Raw genomic sequence first — 22,929 nt, 5'->3', positions numbered from 1 at the left:
ATTGAAAAGCAAATATATGTGATTAAAGATCAGGCTGGGAGGTATTAGCGTCCATCTTTTATTACACACAAACAGACAATAAGTTAGCCATATGCTCTGCCTCGTTTATTTTGGACTAGTTCACCAAATGGAATCTCTAATAAATCATTCATTGCCTACCCACCCCCTCACTGTCTTCTGTTTCCATCTTGTTATGTAAATATCACTGACATTTGAAATGAGACTAATAAAAAAAAAGGATTAAATCTGCAATTTACATTTGCAACTTACAGTTCAATTATTTTAGACAGAAACAATCCTGGTTGTCCACCTACATTTTTCGTACTGAACAAACGTGGGCATGCCAAGCACATGCTGACGGCTCACAAAACATGGCTCTCCAGAGGCTTAGTTACTCAGAATTGGCCAGGCTGTGGCCAGCTGCCACAAGTGAAAACATTGTGCAGATCTGGTAAGAGGGAGGTGAGTTTTAACCTGTAACTTGCCCAAGCATGAATTTCCCGAGCAAAGCTACAACTGGTTGAAAATGATGTTTCACAAAAACTATGTGTGGGGGGGGAGGTGGGGGTGCTGAGTTTTGTTCAGACCATCAGGGGATATTTTTTTCGTTTTTTTGTCCAGCCTTGTTTTATTAGGATGAAATGGCTTGGGGGTCAAGAATAATCCCTCGTGTATTAGCACATGTGGGAGCATTTCAGCACACGAACAAAAGCCTTCCAGTTGTCCAAGCAGTAGGAGAACAGAAACATATCTCATGGCCACTGTTGTTCTTCACAAGGCTGTAGTTAATGTGGCCCCCGCTGCAGATTGCGTATTCAGCGCCTGTCAAAGCGTATGTGTCTGTACGTTATCAGCGTCCGCTGGAGTCACACACGTGCCAGGTGCCTTGTGCGCTCCTGTGCACATTCCTTCTTTTTTCGGCAGTGCAAAGTTAGCAAGAGCTGCGGCCTGACAAGCAGGTACGGATTGTGAGGCTGGAGCATCTCAGGCAGCTACGGACACCAGCGGGTGAGATAACAGCCCATCCTCACTTCAGTGGATTTGTTTTTCACAGTCTCAGTGCCCCTTCGACTTGTCAGAATGAGGACTCCTTGCTGTACCAGTCTGATGGCAATTACGCTGCTCTCCTGAACCTGGCATCTAAACCAGCGGCTTTGTCTGAAGCATGTGGAACAGTTATTTGAGCTTGAGTTATTTCAGCCTCTCTGTTCAGTGGGGGAGATGCACAATGAAAGGCTGATAATACCAGACTGCACTCTGTGTGCTGCGTCTGGGGATTTGTTTGTAACGTAACTTCAGAGTGTCTTGATAATGCCAGGAAGAGAGACTGTGGATGGGTATATCCTATTAATGAAATGAAAGAGGATCCTGGGGATATCTTGTGTGTGTGTGAGATCTCTGTCTCTGATGCTGGCAAGCAGCTTCAGCAGGAACACTGACAAACCAGGTAGTTCAGATGAAGCTCTGAAATTCATCTGGGGATAAATCACCGTTGAGGCTATAGCTCCCCAAGTCCGTGGGGAGGAACACTGCAAACGTTATTCAGTAGTATTTCTCCATTCTTCATAGGCAACGGCTGCTTGGTGACTGGAATTTACCAGCAGGCTTCGATTTGTTTTAATATATATTTGTTTACAGGGGAGGAAAGAGAAATTCCTGGCGGATGTTGATGCAGTTGTGATATCGAGTTTATAGCTTTTCCCCGAATGACTGTCATTTTCCCTCCTAAGGGCTCTGCGTTAGGAGATTTGGCAAACAATGTCAGGAAGATTCTTTCAAAAGACTTTGAGACTGCTCAGCTCCCTGTGCTTGGCATGTGGGCTTGTGCGTGGCCTCAGCAAAGCCTTCTCGGATGTGTTACAGGGGGATTGGCCATGGGAAAGCTGGACAACAGTCCCTAAAGAAGACTTTGTGGCCAAAGGATCGTATTCAGTAGGTGCTGTGGCTTCTCAGTCCACAGACCCTCTTACTGGCATCACTGTGGCACCTGGTGAGGGTGGTTTGCAGTTTGCTTAACGGGGAGGTTTCTGTGCTTGACTACTAAGACAGCTGGTTTGAGACTAAAGCCAGGTCTGAGGAACTACCCATGACGACCCACCTCTGCCGGGGAGCTATTGCTGGCCTGTTCTTTCGGCACTCACAGGGTGAGACCTCGCTGAGACCCTGTCCAGGGACTGCAATGGTGGTAGACATCTCCTCTGGGTCTTAGGCAACGCAGGCACTGTTCAGGAGGGTAGCATGTGAGCCATCCACCTTAGTCACGCAGTCTCAGTGCGACTGATTTGGATGCTGAGCACTTACCAGAAACAGAGGTCTCCCCTAGGCAGGGCAGGCTCTGTCTGACCACAGAGGGGTGAAGTCTGTCCCAGGCCACAAGGCTCAGGAGTCCAGTCTGCTGGTGACACCGAGCATCTTCCTTTGCAGTGCAAAGCGATGGACTGAAGATGGATCGCTCTTCTTTTTATTAACTTTCTCTTCTTACATCAGAAATTACAAAATAAATAAAAAAAAAAAAAGAGGAGAAAGGTTCCTAATCCAAATCACTAGCTCATTGTTCAAGAAAAGGCACTGGATTAGATGCTTTCTACTGCCTCTCTCACGGCCGCAGGCAGTGATTTAGAAAAGAGAAGGTTTGTGCCTTGGTCACACGCTTGCCTCAGCAAAAACCAACTTCCACTTGAACGCCAGGAAGCTGGGACCCCTGCCAACATGCTCGCTAACAAGCAACATGGGAGCTGCGGCTCTGTGGCCTGTGGGATTACTGTGTCTTGTACTACCTTTGCTTCAGTGTATCTCAGCCCTCTGACAGCATCTCACTGCTGCTATAAACAACCAGCAGCTGAACATATTTCACATTATATTATCTACGTAAGTGGCTGTAGTTATTATGTCCAAGGCCGTAACTATCCTCTGTGCTAAATAAATTCAAGAATTTGAAGGCAAAAATGTCTCTCTGCCATACTGCTTCCAGGAATAATTGCTTCTTGCCTTTCAAAGGGGGTAAGGAGCCTTCCAGGGCATTACGAGTTTTGAAGTAGTGTCTATCGTGGGACAGGTAAAAAGCCAACACAGTCCATCATTTGCCATCTATGCCCTTGTGTCTGTTGCATCTCAGGTCTCTGTCATTTGCAATGCTGAGCAGAATGAGACAAGAGACTCATTTGCAGGACTGGGATCATTGTAGTAGGACACCTGATGGGACAGTGTATCAGCCCTGCGCTTCTGTAGAACAGTGACAGTTCTACCACAGCAAGAGGCAGAAGAAGGGGTGAGCTCACACTGAACCAAGGGAACTGTTGCCTAAAAAAAGAAAATCCAAAACAAAACCGAAAACTCAAGCAAGCAACTTTTGCCCGTTAATTGTACGGAGAAGGCTTTTCATGAAGAATGTGTTTAGAATTGATACATATATATATTTCCCTTGAGAAGCTTAGCACTGAGTGTTAATAGACAGATCAAAGAGCTACTTAGCCACTGGATCCCGGGAAATTGAACCAGGGCAGCAAAATAAAAATCAGTCTGACTTTTAGTGTGTTTAAAGTGATTTTGTTCAGAACTGACTTCGGTGTGAGTATTTAGGAAAGCTTAAGATCGTGAAAAGTTTGAGTTTTGTTAGACGAAATCTGCCTCCCACTCTCCTGCTATTCGTAAAATGACAAGAATGCTTTCTACGTACGGAATGACTTCAGATCTTCCCTGCTTCACCCTTTGGTCTGACCACCCTCTTCTGCTTTACCATTTGCAAGATTATTCCACAGGATCACATACTATAAAGATATTATCAGCCTGCTCATTTCTGGCTCTGTGACTCGTCAATAATGCTGTCCTTCTAGGAGTACGCTGGTAAAACTTTTATGCTGTGCTATCCCTGATTGTGTAGGGGACACACTTGTCACACGAGAGCTATTTTAAGAAGGTTTCAAATCTGGAAAAAGAAAAAAAAAGAAAAAAGGGAGGGGGAGGCTATTTCTTGAATCCCTCAGAACATAACTCAGATCATAAAACTCAGCCTGACAAGGATAAAGAAGATAAAATCCAGATACCTCAAACACTTCCCCAAGTGTCTAGATTGCAGCAGTCCTCCTAGAGCTGGAAGCCAGCACTGGGTTTCACTGGTAGGAGGGAGAATCTCCCACTGCTTGCTTGCTGCATCTGTGACTAAAGCCCAACATTTCAAGATCCAGTCTCAGATTCATGCTGGAGCCACTGAATCACATCTAGCATGTGTAGTGGGCCAACATATTTTATCTTATCTGGAAGAGAAGCTCCTCATTTGGAAGAGGCTCCTCTTTCTTCCATGAGACTAAATTTAAAAAGCAGCAGCTGTCTGCAGCTTTTCTGGAGTTTAGAATATTAAAATAAACCTTAAAAAAAACCTTAAAAAAACACAGAGGTGATTAAGTTTTTTGGGAAAAAAAGAAACATTCATAATACAGTTCAACACTTCAGCACGATAATCTCAAATTTGGGTTACAGTTACCCTCTCTTCCCCCCTAAGATTAGCTACAGAACAGTCAGGCTGGGATTTATTTATTTATTTGTAAAATTAAGAGATGTTAAAAAAAAAAAGTTAAATGTAAGCTTGGCTACATTTACTTCCAGGATAGGACTACGGTTATATAAGGAAGCGTGCAAAATATTTTGCTTTTTCCAAAATTCACCTTCCTCCTAAGCTGTTTGTTCCTTAGGCTAAGAACAAAAGAGCTGCTGAGTCTTCGCAGCCTGGAGAGCCATTTATGCAGCTCTTCTTTGTGGCAACTTTTTCCACGCTTGAAATAATTATCATGACTCCCATCAATTACTTCTTCTCTACATTAAACAAACCCATATCTTTTGATCTTTCCTCCCTATTCATGCTGGGACAGCTTTTATGCAAAGGTGCAAACCGCTACATACATTAAACATGGATTGCAAACTCCAGGCTTTCCAGGGGCGTTAACTTGCGGAGGTAATACCTGGCACAGATTCCACAGAGCAGCTCGTTTTAGCTGTTCCCCTAAGATTCCGCATGACGTGAAATGTGCTTGATCCTACCTGATCTGTTTCTACCACAGAACAGATTAAAGGAAAAAAACAAAACACAGGCAGAGGTTATCAGAAAAACAAAACACATTGGAGATGTAGACTCCCTCTCCATCGCAACATACCCTCCAAAATAGTTAAATTTTAATTGCCGAGTCCTCATTAAAACAAGTCTCACAGGATGTGTTGTCACCATAGCACGCCCTCCCAGAATTATGGAGCCTGGGATCCATCAAAAGCGACATCACTCCATGCTTCTTTACTCGACATCCAACACTTCGCAAGTGCCTGTCGGGGCACGCGGGCTATCAGAGAAAGGACGGGAGGCACAGTGCCATAATTACGCATCATCTTGTGACTGGTGTGGATGCTGCCAGGAGCCAGTGCACTGCAGCACCGAGCTGACTGCTCTCTCCTCAAGGAAAGTTGCAGAGCCGCAAAGGGAAAGCAAGTGAATCAGCAAGGGGCACGTTGGTCCCCAAGCGCTGCTGCGCTGCAGAATTATGTCAGCACAAAGGCAATGCACTGAAACAACAGCAGAGGGATGCTCCTTTGTTTATAAACACACGAGACAACCAGGCTACTGTGGAAAGTCATTTTATTTCAGAATTTCACGCACTCTGTCACAGAGCATGCACCTAGACTTTCCCCTTTGCAAATCCACAGCCTCCACACTCACTGCGAGTACCCACATGCCAAGAGTGAGGGCCCTGATAGCAGCTCGCCAGGCGGCAGAAAGCAGCCTCTTGTTTCCATAATTGCTTTTAAACACTGGAAAAGAAATCCATCTGACTCGAAGGATTAGCAGTGGAGCTCAGCAGCAGTGAAACCCCACTGCTGAGCAAGTTGGTCCTCGCCCTGTGGTTACAGCGAACAAGACAACAATCCTGTGGGACGCTCATGTGAGCGAAGCTACAGCAGAACACGCCAAGGCATTCTTGGAGCCCCGGCAGCAAACAACCAAATGCACGCTCTGGGCTTCTTACAATCAGTTTGTCTCTGAGCTGCTCTGCCGGGAAGGTGGCCGGGAGCTGCCCTTTTCACATTCAGCTTTCGGTCCTCCTGCTCTGTGCTAAAGCTTTGGCTAGGAAGGAGCCTGCCTATAGGTAAGACAGCCCTCTGGACCACACGCCAACACGTGTACTGCACTGAATACTGAACGGTGCCAGCTCGAAAGACTCTGCAACAGTCTGTCTGACCCACAGGCTGGACACAGCATTAGTGTAAGTTTCCTGCATACTTACCCGACTCCTCCTTCTCCGCCTCTGTTGCCCCTTATGCCTGACCCTGCTCTTGAAATACTCCTAGTTGCAGTGTCCCTGCGACCCATTACATCTTTGGCCTTTGCTGAGACTGCCACTGCCAGGGCAGCTGTTGCCCGCTGTCGTGGCTGCCTGTAGGAAGTGCGCATTTTCCTCCCAAGAACGGGCTTGGGGCTAGCTCAGAGGAGGGCAAAACTGAAGGGAAGAAGTGATGGAAATGATTCGAGCGAAGTGGAGCGAAGTCTACAGAAAAGGGAAAAAGGCAGCTTCAGTCTCCATTTGATACACAAATTGAGTTCAATAGCAGCAAGAAATGGCCATAAAATATTAATTCATTAGGTTGCCAGGAAGAAGTAAAAACACTCATGTAAAAAATTCTTTATGCAGATATGTTTGTGGCAACTGCTCCCAAGCCAGCTCAGACAGTGGCTTCCCTCCTACTTATGTCTCACCTTTTTTGTATCTATAGTTTTGATCATTCCAAATCATGTTGTTGCTCAATTCTGTGTGAAGACCATGGTATTGGAGTCAGCACCAAGTGAGGGTGAGATCACACTGAAGAAATGAACTTATGGGGAACTCCTGACAACCCTGACATTTTAATATTTTTGTTGACCTTCAAGTAATTAGAAGAAAGGGGAATTTCCCCCAGTAGCCTATAGGCTCCAATATCTCATCTGTCTGCTTTTAGGGGAGGAAGGCTGACACCAGAAAGGCAGTGGAGGGCAGGGAAAGGAAGACGGAAATAATCTGGAAGAGGGAAGAGCAATCAACAGCTGACCAACACTGACTGCTGCAAAACTTACAAAACACAAAATCATACAAACAGGATTTCTGTTAACCTTTTATAGACTACAGACGCTATATACACACACAAAGTACACATCTGGCAGTCTAGAAAATACCAGTACCCTAAGGATTAAATAATTTAAAATGCAACGTTGCTTTATCACTGTATATTGAATACTATCTGACACATTGGCTAAAATGGACGGATTGTCCAAGAAAGATGCTCCCTCCCTCCCTCATCTCACCAGCACTGCCTCTAAAAAGAAAACAAGGGCTAAAGACTCCTCTCCGTGCTTCCACTCCTGAAACTCACCTTGAAACTTCTCTGTCAAAGGGGAGTAAGTCCTGAGAGGAAAGGAGAAGAAAAGGATTCCTGCTCCCTCCAAACTCTGCTGCCGCAGTACCCCTCTCCATTGACTAGGGAGGCTGGACAGCAAGGAAGAAAAAAAGGTGCTAAAGGTGGGGAAAGGCAAGTACATTTCTGCAACAATAGCTGTGCTGGTCTTTTGAGAGAGAGATGGACCCAGACTCGGGAGGAGGATACCTTCCCTCCCCCTTTTTGAAGACTGGAGGCCAGAAGGCTGAACACAGAGTATACAGAGTACGTGTGGCTAGTGTAGGAGATACCAACAGTGCAGCAGCTGCCCCCTGAAAGCCATACCATAGTCCAGCAGCAGATGGGAGGGCAGCCAAAGGAGAACAGCCTGACAGCAGTTGTAAACAGGAGTGTTCAGAACTGGTCCAGACAGAATGGGAAGGTGTGCCCTCACCAGCTTTCTAAGAGCAATTGTAAACTGGGAGCACTGGAAAAGTCAGCACATGGGAATGAGGAAGGGGGTGGACAGCCTCAGTTCTGAGGTGGCTGGGGAGAAGACTAAAACACGGACTGAGAGCAGATGGCAAAGCCAACACATCTCCAAGTGCCAGCTCTGCATACGGACCCTGACATCAGCGTATGGGACAGAATCTTGCTGATGACACCAGTTCGGTCCTGTCACCTTCACAGACTTATAGCTGGTGAGAATCTGGCTTACGTGTGCTTATGACAAAGCCCTTTGAGGCACGCAGTCTTGCTTCCACCTCCTATAAACCAGAACAGCCATAAGCTCTTAGTGAAAAGATGAAAAAAAAATAATCCCCGTTCCCATATGTGTCTCCCACCCCTCCCCTATAATCAGCCTCTCCTCCTGTAGGCCAGAGACAGACATCTAAGGAGCCGCCCTGTTCTCCATTCCTGGGGCCATTCCCACCAGCAACACCCAGCAGATCTGGCTAGGCAGGAATGGCAAGCCCTGCTCCTTCGGCCTCATCACACAGCCAGAGCGCAAAGGTTTCTTCCTCCCCTGTGACAGCTTCAGTGATAATTGCCCATACTGGAGGTTGTGTTGCAGCAGACTGGACATGCCTCAGCCCTTACTTCTGAACCTTGGATCAGAAGGCTCCGTAGGAGCAGGAGCCATGGGCATTCTCCTCTTCCAAGCTCAACAGCCCTAAATACTGCCAGTGTAATCATTATCCACTCGGAAATACAACAAACAGCCCTATCCAAAACATCTCACTCAGTCTGCCCTGCACAACTGGGTCAAGGGGACGGGGGGGGGGGGGGGGGGGGGGGGGGGGAAGGAAGTGAGACAGTGTGGTACAGCAGAGAAAAACAAACACAAGGCAAAGTCAGACTGGAGGAAAGGAAACGACCTCAATGCAAGTCTGCTAAAATCGTCACTGGATTTACCAGCCCAGTTCCACCTTCTTCAGACCAAAACAGAAAATAGTCTCACTGCAGTAAGTGTTCTACAGGAAAAAGAAGTGCATAGTTTGTTTGGATTGTTTTTTTTAGAGTTTTAAACATCAGCAGAATTTATGCGAAGATCCTAGAGCTGCAGTTTCAGCCTCTCTTCCCTAGCCAATGGGTACCTGTTGGGGCAGAAATGGTGGAAATGGACCAGTAGCACCAAGAAATTCAGTGGGAGCACCAACTCCACAGCAGGAAATAATAATGAACCAAAAGGAGACAGAGAGAGAGAGAGAAGTGGAGGAGACATATTCCGCAGTAATCAAAGTCCACCTTGGCTAAACCCTATCAAGATTTCCCTAGGTAAGGCCCCATTACGTCTGCAGCAAGACCTCTGGCTCTGACAGAGAGCTGTAGAGGGTGTAGCCCAACTCATCTACTTCTTCGGGGGTGAGCTCTGAAAACAAGTTCACCTTGGGGTTCAGAGCACTAGGGAGGACGCCTGCCTCCAAGTAGCGGATCAACCACTTCAGTGCCTGCAAGAAGCGATCAGCCAGCACGTCCTGGGACCAGTCAGACTCCTCCTGGGATAGGTGCAGGATGACATTGGTGAGCTGGCTGGCAGTGAGGTGGCCCAGGGCTGGGTTTGACTTGCATACCGCTTTCAAGATCTTCAGGCACAAGCAACGACAGCCAGAATCACACTGGTCCAGGGCTCGGAGGCGAGCTGTTTCTGCTGGCCGCAGGCTCAGTCGCCACAGATTGTCATTCTGGGCCAATCGATGGGGTCTGGCCACAAGGATGATGTCACCCAGCGTCAGAGATGGTAGGAAGTCAATAAAAAGATGCCGTTCTGGATCATACTGGACTTCCAGTGTCAAATCTGCTGGGGGAGCTGCTGGACGGATCACATAATCTAAGAGAGTCCCAATCGCTGGCCAGTTGATGGAGCCAGCTACAACTTTCTCAAAGGTGTCTGCTACAGCTTTGGGGGAAAGGTAACCTCCCACCACACAGCGGTCCCAGTAGCTGCTCCCACGGGGAAAATATTCCGGGTTTTCACGACGCACCAAGTAGAAGCCAGGAATGTTCATGATAGTGTCCTCCCCGGGGATGCACGACCACAGGTTCTGCTCCAGCATCAGAGGCACAATGAGCTGGATGTGGTCAGCTGTCACTACCTTTCGTAAGAGAGAAAAGACGGTAAGAACAAGCTTTCTCTCTCCACACTCAAATTCATTCACCACCTTTAGACAGCCTTCTGTTCAAATAAACTTATGGTAATAAGGATTCAGTTGTCTCACTCTCCTTTCCGCATGGATTCACAGCCTCGCTTTGTCTAAAGACATTCTGAAGGACTATTTCCCGTTGTCAGTGGGATAACTTCAAGGTACAACGCAAGCTAGTGCTTGTAAGATAGGTACTGTTTAGAGATCTTCAAATACTTCAGGACCTGACATGGACTGCACACAGATGAATCATTTTGCCTCCTATTGCTCCAAGTCCACTCCTTGGATGTGGCATGCAGCTGGCCCAGGGCACAGCAACACCACAGGATAATTTAAAACAGAAGGCAGAGTATCAAGTTTCTGGGCAAGCTTAAGTTGCCATGGTTTAATTATCCCACGCTACAAGTAGGTACTGCCCTCACCCGGTCTGCCATATCATTTGGAAAAAGGTCATTAAAGATCCCTTTTCACCAATGTGATTAAGACCCCGGATCTAAGTTTCACTGGACACTCAACACTCCATTCCAGAGCTCTGACTCAAACAAAAAAGTGTGCCTCTGAATCACTCACTATAGCCATGGGCATCTTGCCATCAGGGAGACATGCAGCAGCGACTGCTGTCCAATCCAGGTCTGTCATGCATTAAAAAAAAAGAGTAGGGAAGACCTATATGAATACACAGGATTTCTAAGGGAATATCATGTGTTTGGAAGAAGATAGTAGAGACAGAGAGAAACAGACGTCTACTGGAGGAACAGCAAGAAAAACACCGCTAAAGGGAGAGACAGAGGGAAGGAAAGAAGGGCTGAGATAATCCAGAGAAACAAAATGGCAAAAAGAAAATGCTTTGCAGAAAATGCCAGAGCAGCCTGGTCACACCTGCTCAAACAGTACTGCAGAAATCAACGCCTGGCTCCACGATGGGAAAGGCGACACCAGGAGCCTTATTACAGAGGAATGTTGTGCTGAGGCAGCACCGCCGACAGGGAAGCCTGAAATGCCCCTGCCCAGTCAGCCTTCTGAATAACGACCCATCACGCGGCCCCAGGAATTACCTGCAGATCATCATACAGGCTGCCGCTGAGGTACATGTCACGCAGCGGCATGTCCGGCAGCTTGGCACGGAGGAAGCTGCGCAGCTCAGCACAGATATCCACGGCTGCTTGCTTGGCCCGGGCCTGCTCATCCGCTGGGATAGCGACCTTCCTCCGATAATAAGCAAAGAGCTTTTCTTGCAGAGACAGACGCAGGCGGGATTTTTTCAGCTCCACTTGACTCCTTTTGGCAGATGGCTTGGGCTTTGTGGGTCGGAAAAAGTCTGCAAAACAGAAGGAAAACCGTTGATCGTCTGCAGTGTTTCACTGTGAACTGATGCGCAGAAGAAAATCTGCAGCACAGAATTATAGCCTCCTAGGTCTCAAAAAGCTTCCAGCAGACATTTTACATGCTTTACGCAGGTACCAGTCAAAAGGGAGGTGCTGAGAAACTTCAAAAGGTAGTATTGTGAGAATCAAACCCGACGAAAACAAGTTACTAGATTTGGAATTTAGCCAGAACAAGGCTAACATCATGTACAAGGAAGTAATTCTAATGGCTACGTGGGCGGTAACTCAGTTCAATTTCATCAAAAATTCAGCACCGTTATCAGTTCAGAAGGTTTTAACACAATGCCAGACCAGTGGATAAAACACTCTTGAACAACCATTGCTATCTCATTAAGTTTTTAACATTATAATGTATTTTTACAAATTATCAGCAAAACCCAGTCCTCGCTAGGGTACGAGATCTGAGAAGATCATGCCACCTGGAAATTAAATAGTTGCCAGCACTCTGATCAACACTGCTCAGGATGGTGAGCTGACAGATCTTGGGGCCAGCAGAGCTCAGGTAATCACAGCCCCAGTGAAAACCCCTCTCAAACTTTCATTGGCCAAAGAGCAGAGGGCACACGCTTAAGCACATATCAGCAACAGAACACTTTACATGGTTGTTCGCATTATTAAGCAACATCTAACCTGCACAGGTTCTCTAAGCCCGTTTTTTTCTGACTGGTTTCCTAAAGAAGTCAGTCAATGCTTCCCATCTATCTTTCAGACTTGTCTTAACATGGACCAAGAGTTTCAGAAGTTATTAACGAGACTTAAGGAAGAATTACAAATCTAAGAAATTTTCGGAAAGGCTGTGGCACTTAAGTGGTACAGGAGAAACCTCCAAGACCGTGGCCCCATCACAGCAATTGGCTGTTGCACATTTGTTTGACAACAGGCATTTGGCCACGCAGCACATGCGGAACGGCTGACCAAGCTGCGCACAGATCTACCTTGCCCAACCTCAGCAGCTGCTCCCTCTTGTCCCACTGGGGTCTTTTGGACACACTTGAGGGTTTGTGTGAAGAGGCAATAGCCCACAAAACCATAGGGAACCAGACTTCATTGCCTGTTCAAGAATAAAACCTTATTTTTCCATCTTAAAGTTTAACCTATTTTTAAACCAAGAATGCAAGACACCATCGTTAAGGGTTTTATTTCTCAATCCTCATCTTTGGGGAGTCCAATCAGATGATCTATACCCCATTTAATGCAGCTGTCTGTTTATTTAACGTTTCCTCAGTTGAAAATCCACTGCCATCCTGAAGGTGACTTTCTTGCAGAGAATCTGTAAACCAAGTTAAAGCTTAACTGTTATTCTTCAGATAAAAAGTCATTCAGTCTATGAAGGCCCCTGATTCTTGTTTTAAATCTCTAAGTGTAAATCTCCCAAAGTGATTGGGGATGGAAGGTAAAACTGGTGAGAATAAACCACCAAACACATACAACAGACACTGACAGACTCTAAATTATTCATTATTCCATTCAGAAAGAAGGCTGCAGGTCACTTTTTATAGCCTGATGAAGGCTAACTCAGTAGTAAGCAGCACTAAAAAGGCGAACGGCGTTACAGAAATTATTAGGAAAATGGTAGAAATAACATAGAAAATGCTGTTATAAATTGCTAGTACATTCTTGATTTGAGTATTTCCCTCCTAAAAAGACACAAACAAAATGGGATGGTCCAAAGAAAGGTAACAAAGAGCTTCAAAGGAATAGAATGGCTTTTTCTATGAAAGACTGCACAGATAAGTATTCAGCTTGAAAGAGAAAAGACGGAGGGAGAATAAAGCTTAAGAGCATGAAATCACGAGAGGACTGAAGAGTGCAAATAGACAACTAGTTCCCAATCTGACTTCCAATTCTTGAAGTTACCAGAAGACCTGCTTAGAACAAAAACATCAAAATCCTGGGCTAGACAGAGCATTCCCTTTCCAGCGTTTGTTTAAATGAATACAGGGTTTATGGGCCTGGATGGTTCTGCAATGCAGCAATATGACCCTGCTCCTTACCTGTGTCTGCGGCTGAGGGATCAGTGGGAAGGGTCTGCAGGGAGCGGCTGATGCTCGTCTTCATGTCCTGGCTCAGCAAGCGCGAGGAGGAGCCCAGCCAGTTTGGCTCTTCCCAGCTTCTCTTTCCTGACTGGCTCAAGCGAGTGGGGCTGCTGGGAGCACTGATCGCCCGGTCATACATCTAAAACAACATCACCAGGCACGGTTTGAGTCATTAAGGGCCCAACGTTTGCATTTTACCCATCATCTCGGGTCTTTTTGTTTCCCACTCCTTCTTTCCAAGGCCCCCGTGCTCAGGCCCCACCCTGCTGTCCCGCTCGCTCGCCCGCTCACTCACCCGTTTGACGGCCAGCGTGGCGATGCCCAGCATAGCGGCGCCCCCCACGCCCAGCACAAGCCGGGCATTGGACAGCACGAAGTCGATGGCTGTGCCGATGCCGTTGTCATCTTTTTTCCCTTTGCGCTGCCCAGCGCCTGCCATCTCACCTGGAAGGAGCCGGAGCATTAAACAAACGGGTCAGAATACGCAGCCCTAAGGGTTCACTCCCTTCTCCTCCACCCCAAGCTCACGGCCCTTAGGGTCTTAGCACACAGCCATAGGGAGGGACCACCTAACGCTGCCGCCTCTTTAATTATCTTCCCTCAAGGAGCTTCTTATTCCCAGACACACCAGAATAGAAGTATTGACCAAGCTCTGCAATGGCAGCATTTATTTGCTGCCAGCTTCATTTATGACCTGAAGAAAAACATCTCAGATTTGATGTGGCCTCTAATAATTTAAGCAGGTTTAATTGTGCAATTGCCTAATGCCTTTTTAAAAATAAATTAAGATTTACTTCACTATTATTTTGCAATAAAATCCTGCATATTATATAAAACTGTATGACCATCCTTTTTCATTTGTGCTTCTCAACCAAAGCACGGCTTTTTTATGCCAATTAATTTTCTCATTCTCAACCTAATGTGTGTAATTTTGTTCACAGACAAGGCAATGCACGGATAGTCAACTGCATGTCCACAACAAATCAGAGTCTTCCCAAGAGTTCACAGGCAGCCTCAGAGAATCCACTCCCAGACTCATTTCTGGACAACAGCCGGTCCCAAATACTTCAAAGACACCCAAGAATCCACAACAGAGACCACAATGCACCACAAGGGGAACAGCTCCCTTGCTTTCACCTTCCTGCCCTTAAGGCTGGTGGGTTTGACTCTCATACAAGTCATGTATAACGTGAACATTAATATTTTCTTGCACATGTACTTTTGCTCCTTCTAATCCCTATTTAACCTATCTTGGCATTTAAAGAGTTGCCCTGGCCAACTACACATGTAAAACATACTTTGCCACCACTGCACCCATAGGCAGATCCTCAGTGAACCTACATGAAAACACCAGGAAACTCTTCCAACCCGACTCCAGAACTGTTTTCTAAGTCATTTTCAAAGGTTCAGAGCCTGCCTGATTTGGCTGTTTTAAAACAGCGCTTGGGTTTTTCTAAGGCCAAACTACAATCTCGGGAGGAATGTTCTTGCCCTGATAAACCAGGAAGCCAGTTACTCTTCCTCTCTAGGCAGGAAAAAAATGCACTTTCACAAAGCCAACTGTAATAGTAACATGACAAACACGGTTATATCATCGCAAATGACCTACCTGTGACCTAATGCATTTGTAAAGAGAACAGGAGAGCCCTCCTCGTGCGCCTGTGGAAGCAGCTTCCAGACTTCTTCAGGACAGCGCTGGGCAGGGAGCGTTGATCATCTCCTCCGGTTGGCGAAGGGGGTTTGGAAAGCAGAGGACAGTAAGCGGGGCCAGAAGGAGCTACAGGGAGCCTCTAAACCAGGCCCCCAAGCCCGCTCCGCAGGAAAGCCTCCCCCTTCTCCAGCTGTCTTTCCCTGTCCTCCAGCCGCTGCAGCCCCCGGTTCCTGCGGAACTCGCGGCGGACGGAAGCGAGGTAGAAGTCCCGGTCGGTGTAGCGCAGCTGGCGGCCCTGGCGTAGCAGAGCCCGGTAGAGGGTCAGCACAGCCTCCCGGGACCACGCTGCCATGGGGAACGACTGTGCCGGGGCAGGGCGACCTGCGGAGAGGGGACGGAGCGCGGGATACCGGTCAGCTTTTCCCTCCCCGAGGGGCGCACCAGCCGCCGCCTCCCCCCCCCCCAAACGCCTGGTCCCGGACGGGGGCCGAGTCCGCGGGGACCGGCCGCACCGCACTCACCGGGAAGGGCCGCGGGGGAAAGAAGAGGCGCTCCGGGACCCTCACGGCAGCCCGCTCCCCTCCGGCAGACCCCGCCGCCGCCGCCACCCCCCTCCCGGCACAGCTCCCGGGGTCACCCGGCAACATGGCCGATCCGCTTCCGGGTCGCGACCGCGGCTCCGCCAATCGGAGAGCGACCTCGCCGGGGCCCGAACGGTCCCTTCGGCGGGGGACTTCCGGCCGGCGCGCGGCCGAGCGGTGGGGGCGGTGGCGGCGCGGCGTTGTCTCCCCCTGCTGGCGGGGCGCAGCGCCACGCCCGCCGCCGTACGGCGAGCGGTAGGGGACACTCCGCGCCGCCCGCCTGCGCCGGGAGGCCGCCCCCTGCCGGCAGGGAGGGGGACTGCCGCCCCCGGCGGCTCCCGGTTGGGGCTGGGAGTTTGAGGGGGCCGAGCCCCTCAGGGGGCGACAGCCTCGGTGATGAGGCGGCTGCCTCGGCGGGCGCGGCCGGGGGGGAGAGGCTGGGGCGGGGTGGGGGCCGGGGGCACCCCGAAAGGCTGTGGGGAAGGGCTGAGGGGCGCGTGGGATCCCCGCGGTGCAGCCTCTGCACACCTTGGCTTGAGCTGTCGCCACGGCGGGGGCCGGAGCTCCCCCTTTCCCCCCTGACGCCCGTAGCTGCCCGTGGGGCACCGGCGCCGAACGCACTGCGGGGCACCGGGCTCGTTCCGCCATGGAAGGTCTCCTTAGCGGCCCGGGCTCCGTCAGCTCTGGCGGAACAGGCCCGGTGGTCGGCCTCGGTGGCTCCACGCGCCCGCGAGCCTGCTCCCCACGGCCGAGAGCAGCTGGAGCACTGATACGGGTTTTTCCTTTTGCCCTTCTGGCTTTGATGGGCCTAATCGCCATCAGACGGCTTCATGTGAGGCACGGCGGGCTTCAGCGCGCTGCGGCGAGTCGACAGCCACAGCACAGGCCGTCGCGGTCGTCTCCGGCTGTCCTCACCCATGCTGGGGGTGACGGGGAGGTCAATAGAGGAGGTTTCTCTCGTGCTTCGGGGTAGGCAGAGAGCAGTAGGTTAACGCTGTGTGCCTGAAGATACCCCTGACTACCTTGGTGCTTTTTACAGAATAACTTACCAGCTTCAAACTCCTTAACCCCAAGGAACCCTGGGCCCTGGTCCGAAAGTCCCAAGGGCTCTGGGAGAAGGACGGTAGCTGGCAGCCTCTCTGGGCTCTGCCTGAGGACATGGAAGGAGCCTCCTGAAGCCAGGACCTTCTGCCCTTCTGTCCAGGTGCGAATCCCCCTTTTCCATTCTTTCCTTTTCTACTACATACCTACTCTGGGGAGTAATTATTCCTCCTTAGCCATCTCTTCCTCCCCAGATCCTACCAAAATATAAAACATAACTGCATGTGCCGTGCGTCCCATGGGGGAGAAGGGGAGAGAAAGAGAAAACCATGTGTGACAGAGGAGAGCCACATCACTTCACGCGCTTCTCAGTGACACCAGATATGACAGCGATAGAATTGAGCAGGAAGAAAACCAGAAGCTCCGGACTGGCTCGCTCCGTGCCAATCTCCTCTTGTTCATTTCCTTTGTGAGATAAACAACTCCAATCATTTCGATCTCTCTTTGTGAGCGAGTTTGCCATGCCCCTAATCAGCCCTTTCTGAGAAAGGCTTACTTGAACTGCAGACAGTATTCCCAGAGAGGCCACGCTACTGATTTACATAATAGCATTATCATATTTTCCGTGTTATTCTCTCCTTCTTCCTTCTGCATGCTAATATTTTGTGTGTGCTTTTTTTTAACCTGCAGCTACTCACAGAGCCAGGGTTTGTGTGACGTCCAGAACCTTTCCTGAGTTGCTAGAGACTGTCTGGAGCTTAGTAATTCTTCTGTGCAATTTGTTTTCTCTCGTCTGACTTTGGACGTGCCCAGTTAAGCTTTGGCAAATGTGTGTTGTTTCCCATTTGCCATGTTTGCATTTTACTTACAGTCCTTTCTGATCTCCTCAAGAGTCAATAGCTTTGAGTCATCTCTTAAAAATGTTTGGTATATTGCTCATTTTTGTTGTTTCCAGATCATTGGTTCATATACTGACCTATCCAGGACCTCGGAGGCAGCGTTCGTATTCCCTGCCCTTAACCTGCTGCCAGAATGAAAATCGATCTTTGAACCTTCCTCCCAGCTTCCTCCCTCCTGCTCGGGCTGTTGATCCGCAGAAGTACTTCGCTCCTGACAACAGGGCTCTGTCACTTCTGGGCAGGTGCACCCATGAGCCCGGTTCCTGAAACTCCCAAGTCTGGGTCAAAACTTGCACAGCTGCGTGCATCCAGCCCCTGATGCCCTACGGAGGGGATCTGCCGGGTCAGGCTGCGCAGTGACGGGCTTTCCTTGCTGCCCTCCCGCCATGGCAGCCAAGGACCGCAGGCCTCCGTAAGCACCCCCTCCCCAGCCTGGCTCCCTCGGGCTGTGCCTGTTTTAGTGTTTATTTCTGGTTTTTTCCCCCAGGCTTGATGCCAGCACTCGGACCCCTCGCCAGCAGCTGTGTGTGCGTGTTGTGAGCTCCTCCGGCCACGCCACGCAGCGTGCCCCTGCAGGGAGGCCGCTCGCTGGCTCGCCGTGCCCGCTCCTTGCCGTGGGCTCCCCACGCCTGTGCCACACGGGCACGGGTGTTCAACCTGCCCTTTCTGTCATGCAAAGTGAAGGACAGGCGCAACAGCGGACTGACCCGTGACCGACGCCGTTCCAGCTGCCGTGCGAGCACTGAACCTCTGGTGACGTGCCGGGGGTTGTAAACTTGAACTGTGCCTTGAGACAGTGAAGCAACGTTCCCCCTCTTCCCAGTGTTTCCCAACGCGGCCGGCTCCTCTGCTGACCCGCCGCACGCAGCCGCGCTGGCAGGGAGCCGCTCAGCAGCCCCATCGACTTGTGCTGCCCTGGCGGGACGCTGGCCCCGGCGCCCCGCTGCCCGCAGAACCCTGTTGCCTGGTGGCTTCTTTCCCCACTGGGGATGGGGTGGCCCCCGCGCCTCCAGCCTGCATCCCTGCAAGAAAGGGAATTTACTTGCCCAGATGGGGCGAGGTGCAGGCGGGGAGGAGGGAGCACACCTTAGCTTGTGCGACTGGAGAACAATAACAACCTTTGTTTGCCCAGATGACAAAATGAGCTTGCAAAATATCAAAGGCAGCATGGGTGACAGGGCACGGTAACCCGTGCTGTTACCTGGGATAAGGTACAGGCATCCCCCCATCCCCTGCCTCCCTGGGAGTCTCTGGAGCTGCCACTCCTCTGCCGGTCTTCTCCTGCTTGCAGCCGGTCCTCCCACTCGAGCGGCCACTGCCACGGGCCACCAAAAGCAGGGAACTGCTGCCTCTGAGCCCGGCTTGCAGCCTCTGCTCCTGGCAGCCGAGTGCCATCCCCAGGGCTTCCCATCACCCATTTTGCAAGGGCAGGACCATTCCCGGCCAGGGAGATGTCCCTGTGCTGCCCACCACCAGCCAGCAAACCCTCCCTGGGCAGCAGGGAGGTGAACGTGACCCGAGCTGCAAACGGCATCTTGGAGGGGCTCTGCAGGATCAGGAAAAAACTGCGCTGAGAAACAGAAGGCTGGTCTCGTGCAGGAACCAGAAAACAATCCCAAAATGCGAGACGGAAGATGGGTAGTGACCCATCAATGCCATCTGAGCTTGGGCTTAATATTGTCTTCTAGTAAATAGACCTTGCAAGAGGCATTTTGGCAGTCTAACTCCGTTCAACAGCTGTCTCTTTCATTGCAGCCCTGTTTCTTTGCTTTTCTCGAGCAGTCACAAGGAATAATGGCATTTGGCCTCCTGCTCTTGGGCTGCGATGAGCCAGGAGGGGCAGAGGGCCAAGGGTGGTTGCAGGTGGCTTCTTTCCCCGAACCCCCAGCAGCTTTGATGTTCAGCGCGTGTGCGAAGGAAGATGGGTGCAGAGGGAGGAGAGACCACTGGTGTGCAGCCGCCTTTCGAGGGGCATTGCTGATTTACAGCCGAGGCCCAGATTTTAGTGACAGAGAATAACTAGCCACTCCGGGGAGCCGCACTCAGGGTATGTTTTTGCCAGGAGGGGAAAAACAGCCCAGCTGCTGCTGAAGTGGGACTTTTCAGCTCCCCATTCTCCAGCCCGGCAGCCCGGGGGGCTGCAAACACTGGCAGCGGCGAGTGGTCTCCTCTGCGACGCAGAGCTGCTGCTGCTACTGGGAGGGTCTGCACCAACAGTCGCTGAGGAAGCTCGCTTTTATTACCTAACAAATTGAAAATGCTGCTGTAGTATTTTTGCAACTCATGTTTCTGAACCAAATTTCCCCGTGGCTGAGTTTGTGGGGGACTATTTTTTTTTTTCTATTCTTCCCTGGCTAGTAAGCAACCCCACCCCCCCACACTTCGCACCAGCTGCATGCTGCAGAAGGTTTCCAGAGACATTCAGAGACCCTGATTTTGTGAGCGCTGTTATCCTTGCAATTTTGCATCACTCTGACAGCCTCGTGGGCTTTCTGCGGTAGCAGCATCTGTGGAGAGCTGAGAGCTTGCAGCTGGTGGCATCAGCCCCCCGAGCAGGGCTGCACATGCTGACCCCAGGCTTTTTGTACCCCTCTGCCCGCTGCATGCTGTGGTGAGGTCCTGTCAGCGTGAAGACGGGATTTTGGTTTGTGTAAAGGGCGTCTGGACTCCCACCATCGTGTGGGGTTTGGTCCCACATACATACACACAACATGAGAAACGCAGAGCTGCTACATCCCGCTGCTTCTCTTCTTTTTGTAGTTGAAGGCACCTATTGCACATCTTGTCCCATGAAGTTATGGGTCCCATGAAGTTATGGGTCCTTAGATTTATTTCTGTCCCATTTGGGGAAATCTGTCTGAGTTTGGTTTTGCAGTAGTTTGACATTCACTTCTGGGTAACAGTTTGAGTCAAATGCTTTAAAAACACTGGGAACCAAACAGAAGTGGGTAGATGTTTGCTACATTCTTTTATTTTCGCGTGTGTGCCTGGTTCTTAGTAAGCATCTGAGGGGAAAAAAAAGAGATATGACTGATGATTTGTTGCTCTCTCTTTGGAAAAGGTCCAGACTGTAGAACAGGGCTAAAATGCCAGGAAAGAGTTTGCTGCATAGAGGCTGGCTTATAATACTGGCTTATAATATTTAATTTTATACATTCTCTGGGTAACACATTTTCTTTAATTCAAGATCCTGGAGAAGTCATTTTAGATCTTTATTCGGCACAGCTTACTTGCTCTTCTTCTCAGTTTTCCTTATTTTTAGAAAGGTGAAGTGTGGTTCCCAAATTAAATCATTACTGGGATGGACTTCAGCCAGGAGGACCCACAGTTCAAGCCGTAAGGCACAGGAAACAGCAGAGTATAACAATGGAGTTTTATTTTGTATTTCATTTGGCAGGGTGAGGAGAGATAGGGCATTGCAAGATTTATGTTTTTACAGAGCTACAATGTATTTCAAAAGATGGTAAGGATTGTTTTCCCTCTTGGCTTTGCTTAAAGATAAAGCACACCCAGAAATGCTAGAAATGTCAGGATTGCCAGATTTTCCTTAGTTCCAAGTAAGGGTTTGTGTTTGGGGTTCTCAGAGATGCTCACAGTAACGTCCCAAACATTAGCTGAAGTGGGCTGATCCTTTACCCTTTTGCTGACGTGCTTGTCCCTGCTGCAGCCACAAAGGCAAAGCTTGTAGCAGCCTGGCCCCAAGCCAAGCTCCTCTCCCAAACGCCCGTGGGTTATATCCCCTATGTCAGCCTCTCACTCCAGTGACACGGAGCCTGTTCTCCGGATGGGACAGTTTTGCATGGCTCCTCTGAGGCCATTTTGCAGCAACAGAGCAAAGCCCCGCAAAGCTTGCTCCCAGGTGAAGGTTTGAGACCACCGGGGCGTGAGCGCGCCTGTGAGCCACAGAAACACGTGCCGCTGCCAGGAGAGAGAATATGCCTCCCTTCTGCCACGGCTTCGGCCAAATCCTCTCTGCCACGGTGCTCTGGAAAGCAGGGCAGCCGGAGCCTGAAGCTGCGGGCACGTGAGCATGAAGCCATTTGCTGGTGACGCTCTCCAGGGCCAGGGCGACTCTCTCCCTGGCTGCTCCGCAGGCTGCCAGCCGGCCAGCTGAGACCTCACTGCTCCCCCAGCTGAGCTGCTAAAGCAGCGAGAATTAAAAAAAAAAAAAAAAGCACTAATAATTACAAATTAACTGTCCCTGCTAAACAGCATTTTAAGCTGTGCCCTTACACAGGGAACCAATGTATCCGAGCAACAAAGCAAACAGCCAGCAAGCCAGGCCCTTGGTATCCCCTTTCCAGCTTTCTAAATGGTGCTGTAAGTTTATATCGAAGTCACTCTGTTTCCAAGCACCCTGGTGTTCGGAAACAGCATGTCCGTCCCCTGATCAGCAAATCTGATGCAGGCATCGATCGGGAATCAGCCGGAGCCAGCCCTTCCACGAGCCAGAGACGGAGGGTCTGCCGCAGCCCCAGTCCCTTTTGAGCAGTGTTGCACGGCACCCGTGGTGAGCACTGGGCATCCCCGACACACAGCGAGACCTGGGGGGAAATGGCTCATTTCCAGACAGCTTATGCCAGAGCCCCTCCATGGTGCATCTCCCCACACAACGCCTGCTGGGGTGCTCAAACTCTGCGAAGCACATGGGCTTTACCTGGCATCGGATGGCTCCACGTTCCTGCTTCGATACAGAATCAGAGAACCATAGAATGCTTTGGGTTGGAAGGGACCTTTAGAGGTCATCTAGCCCAAGCACCCTGTAGTGAGCAGGGACATCTTCAACTGGATCAGGCTGCTCAGAGCCCCGTCCAACCTGGCCTTGAATGTTTTCAGGGATGGGGCCTCCACTACCTCTCTGGGCAACCCGTTCCAGTGTTTCACCACGCTTATGGTAAAAAATTTCTTCCTTATATCTAGTCTAAATCTGCCCTCCCTTAGTTTAAAGCCATTACTCCTTGTGCTATCGCAACAAGTCCTGCTGAAAATATTTTCCCCATCTTTCCTGTAGGGCCCTTCAGGTACTGAAAGGCTGCTCTAAGGTCTCCCCGCAGTGTTCTCTTGTCCAAGCTGAACAGCCCCAACTCTCTCAGCCTTTCCTCATAGGAGAGGTGCTCCAGCCCTTGGATCATCTTTGTGGCCCTCCTCTGGACCTGCTCCAACAACTCCATGTCCTTCTTGTGCTGGGGATATGGTGCTTACGGCCCCATATCCATGTCCAGGCTGCACGCTGTGGCTACCCAGATCCCTTTTGATGTCTTGAAGGACCCTCTGAGATGGTGTACAAGGCTCATGGTGGGGC

At 49.9% G+C, this 22,929-nt stretch overlaps 2 protein-coding genes and 1 long non-coding RNA gene across 4 annotated transcripts; 1 reads left to right on the top strand and 2 right to left on the bottom strand.

The window, feature by feature from the left end:
* Positions 1–5,603: 5,603 nt before the first annotated feature.
* On the bottom strand, positions 5,604–15,150 carry MIEF1 (mitochondrial elongation factor 1). 2 transcript variants are annotated; one of them, XR_012764824.1, is made up of 6 exons: positions 15,065–15,150; positions 13,751–13,899; positions 13,414–13,594; positions 11,090–11,352; positions 7,387–9,986; positions 5,604–6,527 (listed from the first exon to the last, which is right to left on the bottom strand). XR_012764824.1 is itself a non-coding variant. In XM_009934966.2 (5 exons), exons 2-5 carry the CDS (start codon positions 13,892–13,894, stop codon positions 9,180–9,182), a joined length of 1,395 nt encoding a protein of 464 aa, XP_009933268.1. In that variant the 5' UTR covers positions 13,895–13,899; positions 15,065–15,150; the 3' UTR covers positions 5,604–9,179. The 2 variants fall into 2 exon arrangements, 1 of the variants encoding a protein (XP_009933268.1); XM_009934966.2 differs by having other exon boundaries at positions 5,604–9,986.
* Positions 15,151–15,245: 95 nt separating this feature from the next.
* On the bottom strand, positions 15,246–15,818 carry MIURF (mitochondrial elongation factor 1 upstream open reading frame). Its single transcript, XM_075428675.1, has 2 exons — positions 15,628–15,818; positions 15,246–15,487 (listed from the first exon to the last, which is right to left on the bottom strand). Exon 2 carries the CDS (start codon positions 15,456–15,458, stop codon positions 15,246–15,248), a length of 213 nt encoding a protein of 70 aa, XP_075284790.1. The 5' UTR covers positions 15,459–15,487; positions 15,628–15,818.
* A 912-nt stretch (positions 15,819–16,730) lies between these two features.
* Positions 16,731–19,264, top strand: LOC142362251 (uncharacterized). The gene is made up of 3 exons (XR_012764872.1): positions 16,731–16,891; positions 17,684–18,039; positions 18,115–19,264. It is a non-coding gene; the product is annotated as an uncharacterized LOC142362251 (long non-coding RNA).
* Positions 19,265–22,929: the final 3,665 nt, after the last annotated feature.

The sequence above is a fragment of the Opisthocomus hoazin genome, chromosome 8, assembly GCF_030867145.1.
Source record: "Opisthocomus hoazin isolate bOpiHoa1 chromosome 8, bOpiHoa1.hap1, whole genome shotgun sequence".
Lineage (NCBI taxonomy): Eukaryota > Metazoa > Chordata > Aves > Opisthocomiformes > Opisthocomidae > Opisthocomus > Opisthocomus hoazin.
The sequence above is the reverse complement of the archived record's forward strand: the minus strand, read 5'-3'. Positions and strand labels throughout refer to the sequence as shown.